The sequence below is a fragment of the Saimiri boliviensis genome, chromosome 5, assembly GCF_048565385.1.
Source record: "Saimiri boliviensis isolate mSaiBol1 chromosome 5, mSaiBol1.pri, whole genome shotgun sequence".
In the NCBI taxonomy this organism is placed as follows: Eukaryota; Metazoa; Chordata; class Mammalia; order Primates; family Cebidae; genus Saimiri; species Saimiri boliviensis.
The window spans coordinates 116,574,469-116,596,003 of record NC_133453.1 but is presented as its reverse complement, the minus strand read 5'-3'; the positions used below and the strand labels follow the sequence as shown (position 1 = coordinate 116,596,003).

At 54.0% G+C, this 21,535-nt stretch overlaps 1 protein-coding gene across 3 annotated transcripts in view; it reads right to left on the bottom strand.

Annotated features, from left to right (window-relative positions):
• SCTR (secretin receptor) overlaps positions 1-21,535 on the bottom strand; it is a 79,338-nt gene that overhangs the window by 33,880 nt on the left and 23,923 nt on the right. For all 3 annotated transcript variants that reach the window (XM_074399863.1, XM_074399864.1, XM_003931556.4), the window contains exons 3-4: positions 7,427-7,534; positions 2,023-2,126 (exon numbers count right to left, since the gene is read on the bottom strand). In XM_074399863.1, the coding sequence (XP_074255964.1) occupies positions 2,023-2,126; positions 7,427-7,534 (212 nt within the window). The remainder of the gene's footprint in view (positions 1-2,022; positions 2,127-7,426; positions 7,535-21,535) is intronic.

Genomic DNA, 21,535 nt, shown 5'->3' with positions numbered 1-21,535 from the left:
ATAGATGCCAAGCATTGTGATGGGCACTGGGACCTGGAAATGAGCAAGACTGATTTGTCACCATGATTTTGGCCAGACCCAGCCCTGGCCCGTAGCAGGTCCTCCATGAATGTGGAGTGAATGAATGCCTTTGAGGAGCTTGTATTTTAGTGAGAGAGATGGAGGCACGTTGCATACGCTGATCATTTTAATATAACACAGTAGGTAATAGCCAACACTAGCTCTAAGGGAGCCCTACCTGTGGAGAGAGGAAAGGGCTGGCACTGATGGACCCGAGTGGAGTCTCAAAGGATGTATAAGAATCAGTCTGCCAGGCATGGTGGCTCACACATGTAATCCCAGCACTTTGAGAGGCCGAGGCAGGCAGATCACCTGAGGTCAGGAGTTCAAGACCAGCCTGACCAACATGGAGAAACCCTGTCTCTACTAAAAATACAAAAAATTAGCCAGGCATGGTGGCATGTGCCTGTTAATCCCAGCTACTCAGGAGGCTGAGGCAGGAGAATCACTTGAACCTGGGAGGCAGAGGTTGCAGTGAGCCAAGATCGTACCATTGCACTCCAGCCTGGGCAAAAAGAGTGAAACTCTGTCTCGAAAGAAAAAAAAATCAGGAAAAGAGAAGAGGAAAGTGTTCTCCAAGGCAAGGAAGGGGCTCGAACAGGGGCAAAGGCCCAGGTGGGAGGCAGGATGGCAGGGTGTGTGTGAGATTTGAGAGACAGGGCCATCCTGGGAAGTGACAGGGAAGCAGAAGGAGCTGAGCCCAGACAGGGCCCTGATGGCCACCCTCAGAGGATGCCTCTGGAAGTCCCCAGAAAAGGTCAGCTGATTACTGAAGGGAGCATCCTCTCAGCTAGGGCTGCTCTGCGGCCAGGCTCCCTCCTTGCTTATCAGAGCCAGGAGACTCCTTCGAATGCTGTAAACATTTTTTTTTTTTTTTTTTTTTTTGAGTCGGAGTTTTGCTCTTGTTACCCAGGCTGGAGTGCAATGGCGGGATCTCGGCTCACCGCAACCTCTGCCTCCTGGGTTCAAGCAATTCTCCTGCCTCAGCCTTCCAAGTAGCTGGGACTACAGGTGCACGCCACCACGCCCAGCTAATTTTTGCATTTTTAGTAGAGACAGGGTTTCACCATGTTGACCATGATGGTGTCGATCTCTTGACCTCGTGATCCAGCCACCTCGGCCTCCCAAAGTGCTGGGATTATAGGCGTGAGCCACGGCGCCGGCTACATTTTTTTTTTTTTTAAGAGACAGCGTCTCACTCTGTCCTCCACTGCCCAGCTTAGAGTACAGCTACGCAATCACTGCTCACTGCATCCTCAAACTCTCAAGCTCAGGCAATCCTCCTGCCTCAGCTTCCTGAGTAGCTAGGACCATAGGCACACACCACCGCACTCAGCTAATTTTTAAACATTATTCGTAGATTCGGGGTCTCACTATGTTACCCTCAGGCAATTCTTCCACCTCATCCTCCCAAAGTACTGGGATTACAGGTGTAAGCCACCACACCCGGCCAAAAGCAAACATCTGATGAGCACTTACTATGAGCAGGCACCCATCTCAGCATGCACATAAATTAACTCATTTAGTTCTCCTGACAAGCCTATGTCAGCACTATTAGCCCCATTTTGCAGATGAAGAAACTGAGGCACATAGTAATTAAATCTTCCCCAGTCCCACTAAGGTCAAGGTCGGAATTCAGATGCACCAGCCTGGCTCTGAGCATTCAGCCACCACGTTAGCTTCTCTTTCAGTTGAGTGAATACAGCACGCCCAGTCTCACGGTGGTACAGGACATTTCCTACCTACCTGTGCCTGGGCCCTCCTGACCATCATCTCTGGGTCAACAGACCAGGGCAGTGAGGCACACCCACTGACACCTGGGCAAGTAGGAGGCAGGGGGACAGGGCAGCGCTTACGTCCTGACCACTGTCCCAGGCCTGTGCCACCGTCTCCTCTCCCAGGGCCTCCTCACCCCACAGGTTCCTGTCCCCGGGTCCATTGGGTGGAGGTTAACAGGCTTACCCGCTTCTCGTTGGAAGAGTCGTTCACATTAACGCCACAGGCCAGATCACGCCTGGGGAAGGTTTCTGACCAGCCATCATGTGTGCAGTTTCGGAACAAGGAACCTGTGGGTGCCAAGCGTCCTGTAAGTGAGCTGTGGGCCGGGCACTGTGATTTTCATAGTCACATCTATTGTAACATGTAGCTTCGACAACCACTTTATAGTGTGAAAACTGAGGCACACAGCAGTTCCAGAACTTGCCCAGGAGTACACCCTAGTGAACAGGGGGAAAGAGATTTGAACCCTGGGGCTCGGGCTCCAGAACCCACGCTCTTAAGCACACACCACTTGCCAATCTCCTTTCTCACCCCAGCTGGGTGCTGCTCCTGACCCCAGGTCCTGCCACTGTTTAACAGGCAGGTTCCCCAGAGACTCTGTGGCGCTTGCCCAGTACATGGCCACTCCCATCGTGATTTTTTCTCAGGCTCCCATTTTTACTCATCCTGCTCCATGGAAGTTCTGTTTTAAATGGAACTTCACACCCTGCTCATGCAGCCATTTGAAAACCACTGGAGACTGGAGTGCAATTTAGATGAACCCCTCCGGGCAGCGCCCCTCATGGAGCGTGGAGTTATTAGACCTTCAGCCATGACCTCTAGACCACCCCTCTGCATTTCTCTGCATAATAATCGTGAGGCCACCACAGTCCTCCCGCTCAGTTGCTCACCGCCCCCTACCCCTGGCACGAGACTGCATGCTGGGCCCTCTTGCCACGTGGGCAGTGGCTTCCCCACCTTCCCAGCACCTGGCCCAGAGTCTTTGCTTATCAAACACAGGCTGGCTGGCTGGACAGAAAGGCGCATTGAATCGGGGTAAAGAGCCTGCTCTGAGCTCTTCTCATAGGGAAGAGGAGAGCACTTGCCCACTGGAGCTTTTACAGCAAGAACCCAGCCTGGGGAGGGGAGCCACTGGCCAGGAAACAAGTCTTGGGAGGCCACGGTGAGGAGCTTCCCTCCTCTGGCTGAATGGCCCCCCTGCATTCTGTTCTCTGAGCTGCCAAGGAGGGCTGGGATCTGGCTCCCTAGCTCTGGAGGGTGTAAGTGTTGCAGGGTGCAAGTCCTGTGAGTGGGAGCCCTGCCACCCCTTTGCTCTCACTGGAGCCCAGCCCAGGGGGGCCTCAACAGCACCAGCTGAGCCTGGCATGCTCCTCTACACAGCCCCAGGGGCTGTGCCCCTGGCTTATAGGGTTTAGATCTAATCCTCACAGTGCCCCACTGAGGGAGTGCTGCTGCCCATTTTACATGCCAGAACATCAAGGCTGAGAGTTGGGCTATGGTGCCGAGCCATAGTGTACGCCATCACTGTTCTGCCCTCCCACCAGGCCCTCTCCCTGAAGTCTCAGGGGCAGTATCTAGGACCAGGAGACCGAGTTCTCTGGCTCTGGGCATGCCTGCCCTGTGAAGGCTCAGGAGGCCTGGAGCGCAGGTTTAGAAGCAGCCAGATCCAAGTTTGAAACCCAGGGCAGCCTCTTGGTCACTGTGTGACCTTCGGTGTATCATTTTTCTGTGCCACAAAATAATCACCCACACTGCAAGAGTGAGCAGGAAACATGAGAGCACACGGAAAATGCCCGTGCTGGTGCCAGGCACAGACTGGGCTCGAGGCATCACTCCCCTCTTTTGGGCCTTTCTAAAATAGGCAGGAGTGGGTGGGGCTTGGAATCTTGGAATTTAGGGAGGTGTGGCAGGTTTCTGGAATTAAATCAAGGGAGTTAGGTTGTCAGGTGGGAAACAACGGTGGTCAGATTTAGGTTGGGTGGATGGGAAGGCGAGTTAAGGGAACAGAGACTCCCCCGAGGCCAGAATCGAAGGCTGTAAGACAGCGCATGCCTACAGGCTGGGCTCCCTGTGGACCCGGCCGAGGGCAGCGGGCCTGCCTGTTTGGGGCCCTCTCCTCACTGACCCAGCGGGACTCCCAAGACAGATGCTGCATGTGACCCAGGCCAGGTGCCCAGAGCTGCTAACAACGCGGGGCCTCCTGCCTTCAAACTGCGGAGCTGCAACGGAGGTGGGCTGGGCTCTCTCTGGAGCCCCTTCAATGCCCGCCCCCCCGCCACTTCCCCAGTGCTGAATTCCTAATAGGTAAGGGAATCTTAACCAGGCACAGGCCAGTGCGCACCTCAGGGGACCCCCAAACGGGTGTCTGTGTGTGTGTGTGTGTGTGTGTGTGTGTGTGTGTGTGTAGTTTGTGGGAAGGCCAGTCCAAAGCTTTCATCTGACTTTCAAAAGGCTCCGGGACCCTAATCAGGTAGGAAAGCATGAGCGCTTGAAGGCCAGATCCCCACTAAGTAGGAAGAGAAAGAGGGCCAAGGGGCCGCCGCCGGGAAAATGTGGCTTTTAAAAGGAACTCTGGAAGACCAGCGTCCTTTCCAGAATCAAAGGAATGCACCCCACAGGGAGCATTCTAGGCCTGGCATGAACAGAAACATCTGGGGGCAGAATCGGCCCGTGGTTTCTCCAGCCACGTGGACCCACTCCTGTCAGGACCCGTGTGGTAGGTGCCCTGAAGGAGAATTCATTTATTTTCCAGAGCACCTTGTCCTCACTGGGCGCTCCCTCTGGGCCTAGGGATGGGGGGCACCATCCATGGGAGCCTGCCTTTCTGCGGGGAGATGAAGGGGCAGGGGTGTAATCAGACCCAGAGGCAGATCTATGGGGAGGAAGGTGGGTGGGTTGGAGTTCCTGGTGACAAATTGAGGCCAACTGTTGGCCTGTGCTCTCGGGCCAGCCAGTGACTGCCCCGAGGCTGGGTATGAACAGCGTGGCCCCCAGCGCCCTGGAGCGAGCCCAGAGCCCAGAAGGCAGGGCTTCGGTGTGGACCTGCAGCCCCACAGCGACACCACGTGGCTGCGAGAAGAAACTGCAGCAGAGTCGGCGCAGGACCCCAACTTCCATCTTCACGTTGTGCGGACACAGCAGGGACCCCCTGAGCCTCCCGCGGTGGGCCATGAGCAATCCAAGGGTGGGTGAGCCTCAAGAGGGAGACACTGAGCCTCCACCTAATGAGGCAGGCAGCGGTTCTAGCAAGTAATTGAGAAAGGATGTGACAGGACTGGCACTTGGTCACTTTGTGGACGGGAGTCAGAAAGCGGAGTCTGGGCGGGAGCTCGCGCCTGACCAGCCTGCGGCTCCAGGGCCACCGCATGTGGACTAATCTCCTGTGTCCTGAGCTCCCAGGACCCCAGAGACAGGCATGGAGGGGCCGTGCTGGCAGGTAACATGTGTTGATAAGCTTGCAGGCAGGGGTGTGTGTCGCAGAGGCGGGGGAGGGGAGGGGAGAGGAGAAGAAGGGAAAGAAGGGAGAGGAGGTTAGGGAGAAGGGACAAAATGTATTTCTAAGCACAGCCTTACAGGGCAGCTCTTACTTAATTTCCCCATTTTGCAGTCAAGAAAATTGAGGCTTAGCATCACTGAGCAGCTGGGATCCTGAGGCTGACTGGCACCCAGAAAAATGGCATTTCCCCAGGTCGCTTGCCTTTAGATGTGACTGAGTTCTAGCTGAAGGAATGTGGGCAGAGTGGGATCCGTCCCAGGCCCTCCCCTCTGAACCTCTGCCATGTGGTTCTCCGGGTCCTTCCCCTCCATCAGTCAGCCTGGAAACTGCTGAAGCCACAGCTGTGAGGTGTGCGGTGCTGGAGTCACTGTGTGGAGGAGAGCCACCTGCTAATCAGGAACGCCTGTTTCCTGTTTCGAACTATTTTTTTTTTTTTTTTTTTTTTTTGAGACGGAGTTTCGCTCTTGTTACCCAGGCTGGAGTGCAATGGCACAATTTCGGCTAACCGCAACCTCCGCCTCCTGGGCTCAGGCAATTCTCCTGCCTCAGCCTCCTGAGTAGCTGGGATTACAGGCACGTGCCACCATGCCCAGCTAATCTTTTGTATTTTTAGTAGAGATAGGGTTTCACCATGTTGACCAGGATGGTCTCGATCTCTTGACCTCGTGATCCACCCGCCTCGGCCTCCCAAAGTGCTGGGATTACAAGCTTGAGCCACCGCGCCCGGCCTTTTTTTTTTTTTTTTTTTTTTTGAAACAGTCTCACTCTGTCACCCAGGCTGGAGTGCAATGGCACGATCTCAGCTCGCTGCAACCTCTACCTCCCAGGTTCAAGTGATTCTCATGCCTCAGCCTCCTGAGTAACTGGGACTACAGGTGTGCACCACCATGCCTGGCTAATTTTTGTATTTTTAGTAGAGATGGAAGTTTCACCATGTTGGCCAGACTGGTCTCAAACTCCCGACCTCAAGAGATCCGCCCACCTCGGCCTCCCAAAGTGCTGGGATTACAGGCGTGAGCCACCATGCCCGGCCTGTTTTGGGCTTTCTGTGGACAAATTTGCATGAAGGCTTTGAGACGTGGGGCGTTGTCTGTTACAGCAGGTAGCATTACCATGCCAGGGAGTGGAGGAGTGGGGTTCAAGCCTGTCTACCTCAACTCCTCCAGTTCCCATAGTGTAGGATGTCAGGTGAGGCTTCGAGGGAGCAGCACGTTCCCCAAATATATGCGTGAGTGTGCACGCATGTGCATGTGGATGGCAGAATTACGGTGAGAAGAATCTGCACTCCCCTCCACAGCCTCTGACCCGTGGTCATGTCGCCTTGCCTGACTTTGGAAGGCTGGTGCATTTTCGTATTAAATCACCTGTTCTTTGGTTTGTTCTTGTTCAGGCTTCATCAGGCAGCTTTTCCTGTCCTGCCTGGACCAGGAAAGAGGGACAGCCCCACAGCTTTTCCCAGTCCCCGTGATTATTACTCTTTACTGGGTCAAGAGAAAAGGTCTGTGATCTGTGGTGGGTTTATCGTGACTAAATGAGCCCATAAAAATGCCCTGTGCATGGTCGACTTTTCATCAATGTGTGGCAATTAGGAAAATTCTTAAAACTACAGCTGTCCTCTGATAAGAGAACCTCCCTCCCCAGGAGGCTGGGGGCTCCCAGGGAGCCAGTTCATCAGCAGGGCCTGACAGAAGAAGGAAGCATTCTGGAAGGCCAGGCCATTAAGGAGCTGCCAGGAAGGGATCCAGACATGGGGGCTGGAGCAAGGCCCTGGTTACTAAGCGGGTGGAAACACGGAAAGGAGGAAGAGAGCTCCTAACTGAAGGGCATGGGGCAGACGAGCAGGCCAGGCTCCCTTTACCTGCTTCCCCAGTGCACTGCCTCCCGTCCCCTTGCTTGAGACCCTCAGAATTGAGCCCACTCCACATTCCCAAGCGAGGCTTCCGATCCCCTGCAATCTTCTCCCTGAATCATTGTGCCTGTACTTGTCCTCAGAGAAGGTCCCTTGGCCTCCTGCCTCTAAACTGAGGCCCCACCCAGAGGGCCCCCCGCCTCCTCAGCCTCTCCGCCAGGCCCCATGGGCTGAGTGGTTACCATTTCTGTTGGTGAGCATCCGGAGGAATCTCGGGCACCCCACCTCCACGGTCCGGCCCAGCACAGAAGAGGGCCAGCAGCTCATGTTGTCCCACATCCCCTCGCAACCTGGAGAGAAAAGCAGCATCAGACAGGGATGGGGATGGACCAAGGGCTGCCCTACCACCCTGTCCCCATCACCGACACCCTCGCCTGCCTGGAATTCCCGCTAGACTACTTCCCAAGTTCCCATTAGGTGCTGACTCCTTGGGATCAGAAACCAATGCCACCTTTGCCTCTTTGGGCCCTTGATCTCTGCCATCTACATGGTAGTGCTCAGTGCTGAAGATGGAAGGAGGTAAGAAAGGGCGGGAGGCAGGGAAGAAGGACAGAAGGAAGGCGCCCTCTCATATAAGCTTTGCAGGTGAAGGTCTAGATTTCTCTGGAGCAAATGGCACATCTGTTGGCCTCAGTTTGCATTAAACAACTAAGCAGCTGTGGGTCTCCCTCCTAGCTGCGTGGTACAACTACCTGGGGAGCTTTAAAGATAGACACAACCGGCATGGCACGCAGGGATTCTGCATGAATTGGTTTGGGTGGGCCCAGCCATGATGTCCTTTGAGAGCCTTCCAGGTAATTCTAACGCTTGACTGCAGGGTTTGACAACTCCGTGACTCTCGAACTTCAGCTTGCATTAGAATCATCCAGAAGGATTGGTAAATCAGAGATGGCTCAGTGGGTCTGGGGTGGGGCCTGGGTATCTGCATTTCTATCAAGTTCCCAAGTGATGCGGATGCTATTTGTCCTGGGACCACACTCTGAGAGCCACTGCCCTGGCCTAGGGACACAGCTCCACTGTATTTGTGGCAAGAATACTGTCGAGGATGTTGCTTTCTATGCCACTTGAGTTCCCTTGATGAAGCCCCTCTCAGAAGGAGAGCCTGGTCTCAATGCAGTGAGAAGCTGAACTTACTGTGAACAACTAGTATACACACACACTACATTTGAAGCTGGTTTCCTCTTTGATTTGGCTGCAAGGAAGCTCAGAGCCAGATTTGGCTGCAAGTCTTCTGAAAACTGAAAGACTTTAAGATGAATTTAAAAAATTACGAGGTGTTTTCAGTGCAAAACACAGCACTGTCTAAGCATAGCCTTCCGGATTATCTGATTCAATGGAGTGTGTCAGGCTTTTTATTGTCTTTGAGCTGGATTGCAACTCTGTAAGTTCTAGATGATTGGTAGCAATGCGAGTGATTCCCATCTATAGGCACAATAATCATTGTCCAGTTGAAATATGATTAATTTCACTTCCCTCCCTGTGTATTCAGCCAGCTTTGCCTCTATTTGTAAATTCATATTACCATTCTGCCTCATAGGTATGGTGCTGTATCAGTCCATTTCCATGCTGCTAATAAAGACATACTGAGACTGGGTAATTTATAAAGAAAAGAAGTTTAAAGGACTCACAGTTCCACATGGCTGGAGAGGCTTCACAATCACAGGAGAGAGGACTTGTGCAGGAAAACTCCCCTTTATAAAACCTCCAGATCTCATGAGACTTATTCACTATCATGAGAACAGCATGGGAAAAACCTGCCCGCAAGATTCGATTACCTTCCGCCAGGTCCCTCCCATGACACATGGGGATTATGGGAGCTACAATTCAAGATGAGATTTGAGTGGGGAAATAGCCACAAACCATATCAGGTACTTTGAATTCTATGAACCAGTGGTAATATCTTACTGACTCTCTCACAAATTAAACAAGGAGTTCGGCGGGTATTCGTTCTATATTTGTATGTGAGTTGTGACTGTACTGTCTTTTAAGACATCATTTCACATAACCACCTGCCAAATCTCCCAAAGTTGATCCTAGGGCAGAAACCCAGGAAAATTGCTTCCTGCGACAGACTGGAGACACATGCCCTCTGAGAGGTCATTGCTGAGGGAAGGCTTGGAAGGGGCAAGAACTGAGCTGAGGGCATTTGCAGTCAGCCTTCCTCCAGTTTGGGGAACATGGCACAGGGCAGAGCCCACCACCCCCAAAAAGAAAGAGCCAGAACTCAAGTCGGCAGACCCGGGCTCCAGGCCCACCTCACCTTATCAGCTGTCCTGCTAACTTCCTCACTTCCTCATCTCTTCTGGGAGGGCCAGCACCTCCCTCCTGAGGTTGTCCAGAGAAAGGGTTTGACACCCACCTCAAAAACCTGCCCAGAGTAGGCAGCGGACTGGCAGCCCCTTTCCTGCTGGTCTCCCCAGGCCTGTTCCTTTCTCATTTGGACTCAGGAGGTTGGACCAGGCTGGGTCCCCTGAATGGCAATTCTTAGCTCCGGGAACTGAGCGATGGAGGTAGTGTGCAGGGGTCGAGGGAGTACCCAGATGGCAAATGCTCAGCTTTTTTAACGAGCACGAATCTATTTTCAGGCATTAATCTGACCAGACCCAAAGCATCCATAGTGCCCTTGACCCCTTCACCCCCTCTAAATGAAATCTCCCTGGCGACCTGTCCCATGGCAGTAATGTGACCCTCCCACCGACCTCAGAATAAGCTGAGTGTCTCTCAGAGACATGCAGATCCCCAGGACCCAACCGAGATTCTGATTCCTTCCTGGTGAGGCCAGACCCAGGAATCTGCTTTTTAAGCATTCCCCAAAGATGCTGCTGAAGTGGTTCCAGGGCTTGCTTTGAGAATTTCCACTCTGTTCCTCAGCTGAGGGTTCCTCAAAGAGAGTGAGACAGGCAGTCACAGACCCACCAGCGGGGGTCACTGCCAGCTGTGTCTTCACCTCAGTGCCTGGGTGTAGATGCTTCCCCCACAACCAGGCAGAGAGCCCGGGAGAGCCGGCCCCTGTGCCTCCGATGGGTCAGGCATAGCACAGGAGCTCAGCAAACACAGCAGATGAATAAATGAAGGGACGCCAGCTAGAACCACTTCCCCCCACGCCAGTGCCCACCATGCATCCCTGGTAAACGGGCTTTTGCTTCAACACCCACTTGGCTTCTACGCTCCACACCCAGGGCCTGCCAGCTGCGGTGTGGTGCTGATGGGGAGGAGCCCTGTGCATGCCACACGTAATACCATGTAAACCCACGGCAGTGCCCCAGCTCCCGAGGTGCTTGGTTCTACCTCCACTTTTTAAATGCAGCAATTAAGAAGAGCCAGAAGTGGCTTCCCAGGCCACACAGCCAGGAAACAGAGGGTCTGAAAGCTGTCTCCACCCAGTCCTCCACCCACCTGACCTGTCTCCAGCTGCCTAGTGCCCTCCTTGTTCAAGCGAGGATCTGGGAGCCGGAGAGAGGCAGGGGGGTTGGGGAGGGAACGGTGGGCCAGGCCACGGGGGCCTGGGTCGGGTAGGATGCTGGACTGGAGTGAGGAAGCCCCGACAGGTGTGGCCTGTTTCTCCCTGAAGAGAGGTCCAACCCCTAGTGGGAGAGGGGAAGTGGGAGGACCCAGAGAGGAGCCCAGGCTTGAAATCAGGATGCCTGTGGGGGCTTTGGAGGTGGGACAGTCCCAGGAACCACAAGGGCAGGCTGTGGCCATGAGCAAGGGTGGCAGGGAATTGGAGAGGGACACAGAAGGCCGTGTTTGGGCAGGGCTTTTACAGGACAGTGGAAGCATCTATGAGGACAAGGGACAAGGCTCTGTGTCCCAGGAGCATGTGGGAGATGAGGAACCCCCATATGCAGAAGCTTTACCTGCAAGAGAAGGAGCCGGAGCTTCTCTCTGCTGTGCGCTCCCCAGGGAGGGCTCCCCACTATCCCGAGACTGTCTGTCCACATTCCGGCTGTGGACGTGCTCACTGGACCTGAGCAGGGTCTCCTGGGCCTCCCCAGATGCCTGTGGGGTGGGGACTTGGTCCTGAGGACCCTCTACAGACAGCCCACTGTGTGTCTCCATGCTGACCTAGCCTGGCATCTGGAGTCTCAGGAGGCCAAGGCTGACCCGGGGCGCCTTTCCCTATGTGGCCATCTCGGGGTGGCAGCCAAACGCCTCGTTTCAAGTTGCAGCTCCCCTGCCAGCTCAGGACAGCCTCTCTTGCCTTGGAAGCAGCCGGGCATTTCCAGAGCATGGAAAAAGGCAGGAGCCTCTTGGCTCACTTGGAGAGAAACAGATTCAGGGCTGGTTGGACTGACCAGGTCAGCCAGGGCACCAGCCACAGATTCTGGGCCATGAGGCTGGACAACGCTGGCTAGCTGGCCAGACAGATGTGGATGGTGCCAGCACGTCTGAGAGCCTTCCTAACTTGGGTCATGTCAGGCAGGGCCCCAGGGACATCTGGGGACAGGCCATGCCTGGCCTGTGCTGGATGCACATCAGACATCCTGGAGCTGAGGCTCAGAGCAGCCCAAGAGTAAGTAGAGTCACTGGCCCACGGCAGAGATGAGTAAGTAGAGTCACTGCCCCACGGCAGAGATGAGGAAGCTGAGGCTCCAGGAGCGGGGAGTGACAAGTGTGGATGACAGAGCTGGTGATAATGGGGCTGGGATCCCACCCAGCCTTCCCATGCCCCAGCCTGGGACAGGCTGCCTCCTCCAGGCTGGCCTCGGTGGCAGCAGACCTGGCTGCTAGCCCCACACAGTGTTCCTCGTTTCCTGAGCACCAGTGACACTTCCTCGTTCTCTCCCAGCCTTGGCTCCACCGTCTGGGCACAGAAGGCACAGAACAGACCCGCGGTTTCCCAGCGTGCGATGAGCTCACCACTCACTGGGGACCTGTGCTTTTGGCTGGTACATGGTTGAACATTTTTTAATAGTTACACCTTTTTTTAAAGAAAATGTAACATGTAATAGAAACATTATGAAACTAGCATATCACATCTGTGATTTTATAGCTACTATTGTTTAGGATGAGGCTAAGTCCATTGATTTTAAGGAAAAAATATGAAGGGGATCACAGTACAGGAGGCACGTGGCTAGGGCCAGGCTGGAGGGAATGTGGCTGGGGGAGCGGGACAGTTTCTGTGGCCTCCTTGGTGCTTGTGGAGGCTGTCCTGCACTGCCCCCAGGCTGTGAATGCAGCATCTCAGACCCCACTCCTGGACTCCCCAGGCCCCCAAGCCAAGCAGGAGGGGGAGGTAGGGAAGAGCGCTCCTGGCTTAGCGTCAGATACCTGTCCTGGCACTGGCCTTCCCAGGGAGCCCTGGCAGGGAAGGGACAGAGCCCAGGGCCGGGGACATCCTGGGCAATTTTGAATCCAGAACAGCACAACTCACTGCCTCTGTTGGGGGTGACGGGCAGCCACTGAGACAGGGGATCGGGGAGCTTTGTCAATAGGGCCACACTTACTGAGCCACGAGGGAGGGGTCACTGTCCCCGGAGAGCCAGGGCTAGAAGGAATATACATTAGCTGTGCAGGCAGGCATATCCAAAGCATGTGAGGAGCAGGCCTCCCCACCTCTCTGTCGTCTCTGATGGCCACTTCCACCACCAGCTGCCTGGCTGGAAGGGGTGGGATGGAAGGTTGAGACGTTTAAGTGGAGAAACAAGAGAAGACAGTGCCAGCCCACAAACGCCACGTGCCTTCTTGAGTGCCTGTGGCCCAGGAGGACAGCGTGGGACACCAGGTGGAGGCAGGTGGCATGGTGGATATACAATGGGTTTTGGACCCAAGCCTACCTTGGGTATGGCACTTACCTCTGTGAGCCTCAGTCTCACCATCTATAAAATGGGCACAGTAATGTTCCCCAGGATTTCTGTGAGAATTAAACGATATGTGGGTACAGTCTAATACTTTCTGATCTATCAACTTCTTTTTTCTTCTCCTGTTTTTTTGAGTTTTGTTTTGTTTTGTTTTGTTTTTTCTCTTTTCTTTCTTCTCAGATCGAAGCCACAGAGAAAGGAAAGAAAACTTCCTGGCTTGGGCTTCCAAAGGTCTCTCGGGGATGAAGAGGTATTCTGGGATTATCAAAGCTCTTGGGAGAAAACAGAAAAGGAGCAAGAATTCCCATAAACTGGGGAGAGATGGAGGGGAAGTCATGAGCTGGGACATGGAAGGTTCCAGAAGAGGTGCAAATACCCTGCTGCCCAGCCAGTCCCAAGGGGGTGGGATGACCCAGAGCAGAAATGGGTGTGGTGGCAGGTCTAGACAGGCAGACCACAGACAGCCTTGCTGAGCCCATGCCTCCCGGCAAAGCACAAAAGGGCCAGTGGCCCAGGATAGGCAGGGCTCTGCCAGTCACCACCTGTGACTGACACCATCATCAGCTGCAGGCGAGCCGGGATCCCCCTGAACACGATGGTGCTGCGTGAATCTCTAGCTCCCTGGGAAAACTGCAGGGGAAGATCCAGAAATGTCTGCCACCCCAGGAGAATGCAATCAGAATTAGTCAGAAATGGGGAAGGTCCTATTTTCACCCAATGGGGTTTATAGATAAAGATTCGTGGTCTCTGTATTCGTGGAGCCCCTGGCCCTGGGCCAGGTCTGAAGCAGAAACAGCAATGTCAGCTTCCTCTGTCCTGCCCACAGGGATACAGAGGCGGCCCCAGAGGCAGGTCTGGGGTGCGGCAACGGGGTGGTTGAGAGAGGGGAAAGGGCCATCTGAAAGGGCAGGACAGTGCCTGGGAGTTTGCCCTGCGTTCACCCGGAATGCGGCCTCCATCCTCCAGTCCGCTATTTATAAATAGGCTCAGATGGCCTGATAAAAACCTGGGACTATTTCTGGGGCAATGTGTCAGGCTTCAGTGGCATGGGGCCAGGAACAGCCCGGTCCCCAGGGCCATGCTGAAAGGCTCCACTCACACCCCTGCCTGTCCCTGGTGCTCACATCATCGGCTGATGGGGTCACCAGGGAAGGCTCAGCTCCTCCCTGTCTCACCCTTGTGTCTCCTAGCCTCTGCTTCTGCTGGTGTTTGCTGTTCCCTCTGCCCTGGACTGCCGCATCCGTCTCTCAGGCACCTCCACCCCCTGCTCGCCCCGAGTCAACCCTTTCTCCTCCCGGAGATGGCCACTTAGGGAAAGAGGCCCCGGGTCAGCCTCGGCCTCCTGAGACCAGATGCCAGGCTAGATCAGCATGGAGACACACAGTGGGCTCCCCATAGAGGGTCCTCAAAACCCAGTCCCCACCCCACAGGCACTGGGGAGGCCCAGGGTTACCCAGAGCCCCGCTGAGTTCCCGAGACCCTGCTCAGGCCCAGGAGCGCGTCCACAGCTGGAATGTGGACAGGCAGTCTCGGGATAGTGGGGAGCCCTCCCTGGGGAGTGTGCAGCAGAGAGAAGCTCCCGCTCCTCCTCCACAGGCTTAGGCTGAGCTCCTGCACAGCGGCCTGTTTCTGGATTGCATTGTGTGTCCCTTTGCCTCGCTGGGCTCAGCCATGGCCCCATCCCCAGGCCATCCAAGGGAGAGCCTGGTGAGGTTTCCTTCGCTTTGCTAACAACTTGACCTACAGTCTTAGGTCGAGAAGGTGTGGCTCTCCTTTGTGATGGCTGGACACATAGGAGCTGTGGTCAGGATGGGGCTAGAGGAGCTGAAATCCCACGGCAACAGAGGTCCTTAAAAGCACATCACAGGAGAAACAGCTAAAGAGTCTCGGAACCAAAAATTATAAGCTGTTTGATGGAATGAACTATCTTGGGAGTGATGAGTTCCCCATCACTGAAAGTATTCAAGTAGAGAGGGTCCTGGAATTAGGAGACTGAGAAGAGCATCAGAGGCTGAATGAAGTCTGCATAGATGAGATAAGAACCCTTCCAGCCCTAAGGCGGAGCAGCCACTTCTCTGGAGCAGACTGACCCATCTATGTCCATGAGGCCAGCCCCAGGCCGGCTTCTGAGCACGAAGCTAAGTCCTTCCCCCCCAGGGACTGCACAAAGTGCGGGTCACCCCCACGGAACCTCATCCACCCAAGAACTGTTCTTCACTTGACCTAGAGCCATCCATTTCACATCACCTTTCATGCCAATTAAGGATTAATTGTCAGCAGCAATCTCTGTCTTTGTTTTCTCTAATGGAAAACCATCTCTGCTGCGGGCGGGCTGGGGGGGCGGTTAAGGTTATCAGTCATTCGAAGCTCAGTTGTGCTGTGTTTGATCAGACCGGATGGCAAAGCTGTCCCGTTTCATGCAATCCTGGCCTTCCCTTTATGCAATCCCGGCCCCTTGGAGCCTGTTTCTTCATCTGTGAAATGGGGGTAATCATAGTGCTTATGGCACTGTTGTTTGAAGAACTATAATATAGAAACATAAGCTAATGAAATTTGGATGAGCCAAGATCAGTGTTGCCAAGGGAAGAATGGGCAGAGTTGAACTACGGGCAGCTGTAGAGGATGGTCCAGGGTGTGGCAGCCAGAGGGCATCGGGGGCCAGGCGACTCCAGAAAGGAGCTAGGAATGTTGGAGAAAACCACACTAACCGCCAGCACGCGTGAAGCGCCGACTCATACTACAGCGTGGATGGACCTTGAGAGCGTCACACTCGGCAAAAGCAGACACACACAAAAGGCCACGTAGCGGCTGCTTCCGCTGATGTGAAATGTCCAGCACTGGCACATCCACAGGGACAGAAAGTAGATGAGCCATAGCCAGGGGCTGGAGAGAGGGAAGGAGGGGAGTGACTACTTAATGGGTACAGGGATTTTATTTTGGGGTGATGAAGATATTTTGGAATGAGATAGAGCTGGTGGCTGCATGGAGCCTTATGAATGTGCTAACTGCCATTAAATTATTCACTTTTAAATGGTAATTTTAAAGCTATGTGAATTTCACCTCAGTAAAAACGATACAAAATAAAAAGCCTGTTTTCCTGGACCCATGCTCTGGGGAGTGGGCAACCAGTAGGCAGAGACGAGAAGGAAAAGGGGATGGCACGACCCCACTTGAAGGCAAGGGCACTGAGGCTCAGAGAGAACCAGTGGCTTGCGCAAGGTCACAGAGCACCTGTGTGACAGAGCAGGACACATACCCAGGTCTGTCCGACTGTCGAGCCCACAGCTTTCCTATCACCACACTGTCCTTCTGGAACATTCTTCCCCTGGGGAGAGCCACAGCCCTTCCACCAGCCAACTCTGAGGGGGCATTGGCTTCTGTAAACATAGTAATAAACAGCCCTGTGGGGCAGACCGTGCAGCTATTAGGGTGACCCTGAAACGTTCCCAAAGAATGCCAGTAAGGCCTTGGCCACCTAACCCGGAATAGCTGAAGAGTTAATTTTTTATCTGTGATAAGTGTGGCAGGCTTGGTGACAGCTCCTTGAGTGGTGTTTCCTGTGACTTGTCTGGCGTTCAAACATTAACCTCCACCCCTGGGGAGCTTAACCATTAACCTGCACCCTCAACAGAGAGCCCCAGCAGCCCCTTCCCGCACACAGGTGCCAGGATAGAGCCTTGAAACCCGACGGGGGGCTCTGGGAACCAGCTCTAGGCCTTGGCCCTTTCTCCTCTTAGTCTTTTAGGGGATTTTTCCTCAGACACTACATCTGCTCCACACTTCCAGATGGAGCCCTGGGCGTTGGCTTCCGACCCACTCAGTGTGGCAGGCCCGAAGACTTTTCCAGCAGAGTCCTTGGACATCTTCGGGTGGTTTAAAACTATCTTTTCAAAGCCACAGATCCCTTTCCTAAATGCACACTACAGAAGGTCAATATGCAAAACAGATCCCAGCGACTGAGCTGTTTGTGCCAGGGGGCGGCTGAGCCACCCTTTTGACCACCTGCACGCCGGCCCTCCTTGGTCCTGCCGCCAGGGCCTGGCCAGACACCTTAGCCTTGCAAAGCCAGGTGAGTCCTTTTCTCAAGGAGAGTAAGGTCCGGAAGGAGGGGTACAGTCAGGGACTGCCCACGTCCCCCCGTGAGTGTGAGGCAGAGGTCAGGCAGGAATCCCAGGGAGCTTTCTCAGCCCTGGATGCACAATCAGGACCTGGCGGAAAGGGCTGGTGCACCGCATGGGGAGCCCAAGGGAAGAAGGATGACCGAGTCTGCTCGGACAGCTCAACCCAGAATTGAGACATAGATGTGGGTGCAACTTCTGGAGTCATGTGAACATGCACTCGGCACTGGTAAGGTGACTGGGCAAGCGGTTCACAGAAGAGGCACCACTCACAGGCAGGGCTGAGGGCCTAAGTGGACCCCAGCCATTCAAGGCAGAGGTCAGCCTGGCTGCATCAAAGGGCTGGGACAGAGAGGCCATGAGAGGAGCTCCTGGCTATGAGGAGATGTCCACTTATTCCCCACAATGGTGTCATAAAGTTGATCGGATTATTTTCTCCACTTTAAAATGGGCACGTTGAGGAGTGGGGAGAATCCTCTAGCCCAAGAGCCCCAGAAAGGAAGAGTGGCACCCGGTCTGGCTGACTCTGCCCCCTGCCTGATGCACAGGTCCACTCCTCTCACCAGATCCAGCCCAGCCCCAGCGGCCTCACAGCAGACCCTCTCCTGCGACGGTGGGGAGTCTCCTCCTGAGATCCCAACAGGAATGCGGACGCCCTGAGGGGAGCAGGGGCCCCAGCCAGCACGGTCATTAGTCAGGACCTGAGTAGGGCAGGCACAGCTGGCTCATCACGCCATAGGGGGTGGCCAGTGAAGACAGGGACTCACCTCTTTTCCCCAGGGTCGGACCCTGGAGAGCATCCCTCCACCAGTAACTAGGACCACATTGCTCACCTCAGCTAATTTGTGACAAGTTGGGCACCTGGGGGCATCTGTGTCCCCTGTGGGGAGCTCACCCGCCTCCAAGGGTCCACCTCATCTCCCACTCTCTTGGGACTGGCTGTCTTTTATTTCCTCCTTTCTCGCTGCACTCGGCCATGTATTTGCCCTCATTCACTCAGTAAGTCAGTCAACAAACACACCCTGAATACTCAGTCTGGCAAGCCCTGTGTCAAGCACTGGGGAAGAAGGAAGGTGATATTGTTGCTACCCCTGTCAGGGGTGAGGACAGTTCAGGAAACACACCTTTACAGTGCAGTGCAGAAGTGCGAGGAGAGAGAGAAGCAGTCTCCTGCAGGAGTCGGGGTGACTCACTTGACCAGGGGAGCCAGGGGCGTTCAGGACATCATTCCTAGAGGAGTCTGAAAAGGCGGGTGGTTTCAGAGGGAAGAAGACGGAGAATGGTGTTGTAGCCGAGGGGTCTGTGTGTGCAAAGGCCGGAGGCAGGAGAGAATGGACAGGCAGGAAATTGTAAGCAATTTGGTTGAGGGTTGAGCTGGCTGGCAGTGTTAGGGGTGGAGATGTGGACAGGGGCCAAGTCAGGAGCTGGGCCTCATCCTGGAACCACTAGAAAACTGTGGGACATTTTAAACACATCTTACATGAAAACAACCATCCCTGGCCGGGCGCGGTGGCTCAAGCCTGTAATCCCAGCACTTTGGGAGGCCGAGGCGGGCGGATCACAAGGTCCAGAGTTCAAGACCAGACTGGCCAACATGGTGAAACCCCGTCTCTACTAAAAAATACAAAAATTAGCTGGGCGTGGTGGCTCGTGCCTGTAACCCCAGCTGCTTGGGGGGCTGAGGTAGGAGAATTGCTTGAACCGTGACCGGGAAGCGGAGATTGCAGTGAGCCGAGATGGCGCCGCTGCCCTCCAGCCTGGGCTACAGAGCAAGACTCCATCTCAAAAAAAAAAAAAAAAAAAAAAAAAAAATCCCTTACTTGTCCGTGTAAACGGAAGTTCACCTTCAGCCCTCACAGAGGCCCAGCATTCTAGGCCTATCTCATAGGGCTGCTGTCATTGGGGTTTCAGGCATTGCCCCTGGGGACAGGAGGTGCCTCGCTTCCTGCTGTCCCAGGGCAGCAAGAGATCAGGAGGCTCTCATTGGTGTCCCCATGAGTGCCTTAAGACTGTGGTCTGACTCCTCAAGTGTCGTCAGAGCCAGAGAGAAAGTGCAGTCAGGTAGAGGGAAAGCGAAGGCTCAGACTGCGGGAGAGACGTCTGCTCTGTCCCCGCCCCTCGCACGGTGGCTGCCTGCATGGGCTGAAGCACCTTTGCAGCATCCAGGCTGCTGCCTCTGCTGCTCACACACCTCACGTTCCTCTGCCTCCAGCTGCTCCTGACAAAGGAGGGCCGGGAGTGCTCCAGGCTGTCTCCTGGGTCCTCTTTCCCTCCCTATCCTGCACTCTCCTGGTGCAACCTCAGCCTCCCATGTTGCCTGTGTGGAGGTTTATCTCCAGCCCTCAGCCCTCCTCACAAATCTACATTTGTGATTTTTATCTCCTCTCCTCCAGAATACTCATCTTCCTTTACTCCTTCCTCCTATTGCTCAAGTCAAACACGTGGCGGCCATCCTGGATTCTCTGTCTCTCACCTCATTCCCAATCCAGTTCTTCAGCACAGGTGGTCAGCCTCCCCGCCCACACAGCTCTTCGAGGGTCTACGCCTCTCCAGCCCTTACAACAGAACCTGCTTGTAACTCCTTAGCCTTAACCTTTTCTGGGCACACCAATCTCACTTTCACCCACTGGCCCGGTATCCCTTTGTCTGGGGACTTTCTCTGGCTACTGGAGGCAATTTTGCCCCTAAGCACAGCAGGCTGGAAGTGAAAGGGAATGAAAGCTGCTTGCCCCGAGGCAGCCCCGCCTCTGACTGATGAGGCACTGATGGATGCACCCTCCAGCTCCTGGGCGACTCAGAGGCGTGTGTTCCCCAAGTGCCCCCAGCAATGATGTAACATTTACCGCCTTTCTTCCCTGCCCCAGCTCGGTTCCCAGTCCTACTGATCTGGCCTGGAATCACTTGCTTCTGGAGGATCCAATGACATCCTATCCAGTCCCAGTGACCACATCTCTTGCCTAGACCACCAGCCTCCCAGCAGGTCTCTCTGAACTACTCCTGTCTTTCTCTGGTCTACCTGCCACACTGCGGCAAGGGTGATCTTTTCATAATGCTGACGGTCACCCCACTGCCCTCCTAAGCCTCTCCAGGGCGTTTGGCCGCTCTTAGGATAGGATGAAAATCCCCCACGGGCTGATGAGCCCCTGTGTGCTCGTCCTGCAAGCAGGCTCCCTCATGCCTATGCCCAGTAACCACCAATCAGGCTCAGGCCTCAGCTCAAGCATGATTTCCTGAAGAAAGCCCTCATGGAGGTGCAGGCCAGGTCAAGCCTCCTGATTAGACACTAAGGCAGACCCACACGCTGTTCTTATCTCATCATCATTTTACATGACTTTCTTTTCTTTTTCTTTTTCTTTTTGAGAGGAGTTTTGCTCTTGTTGCCCAGGCTGGAGTGCAATGGCGCGATCTCATCTCACTGCAACCTCCGCCTCCCGGGTTTAAGCAATTCTCCTGCCTCAGCCTCCCAAATAGCTGGGATTACAGGTGCTCGCCACCACACCTGGGTAATTTTGTGTTTTTAGTAGAGACTTGGTTTCACCATGTTGTCAAGCTGGTCTCAAACTCCTGACCTCAAATGATCCACCAACCTCGGCCTCCCAGAGCACTGGGATGACAGGTGTGAGCTACTGTCCCTGGCAACAATGCGTGTCCTTTTGTATCTGGCTTGTTTCACTTAGCATTAGGTTTCAAGGTTTGTCCATGCTGTAGAATGTGTCATCACTTCATTTTTTTTTTTTTTTTTTTTTTTTTTTTTTTTTTTTTAATTAAGACAGGGTTTCACCATGTTGATCAGGCTGGTCTTGAACTCCCAACCTCAGGTGATCCACCCGCCTTGGCCTCCAAAGTGCTTGGATTACAGGCGTGAGCCACCACGCCCGGCCCCACTTCATTCTTTTTAAAGGCTGAATAATATCCTATTGTGTGGATAAACCACATTTAGTTTATCCATTCATCAGCTGATGGGCATTTAGGCTGTTTCCACCTCTTCATCCTTGTGAAGGGGGCTGTTATGAACATCTGTCTGTGTACAGAGGTCCGTAATGCTATACCCCTCCTTACCCTTAAATGACAGAGTGCGAAGACAAAACATTTAGGAAGGGAATAAACATAAAGTTAACATTTAAATATAAAATTGATACTTAAACTGTTGATTAATGAGATTTAACTAAATTAGCAATATTTACAAGGCATCAGTATTGAACACACTTTATCTCATTTATCTAAAAAAGACATTATTGGCCGGGCGCGGTGGCTCAAGCCTGTAATCCCAGCACTTTGGGAGGCCGAGGCGGGTGGATCACAAGGTCAAGAGATCGAGACCATCCTGGTCAACATGGTGAAACCCCGTCTCTACTAAAAATACAAAAAATTA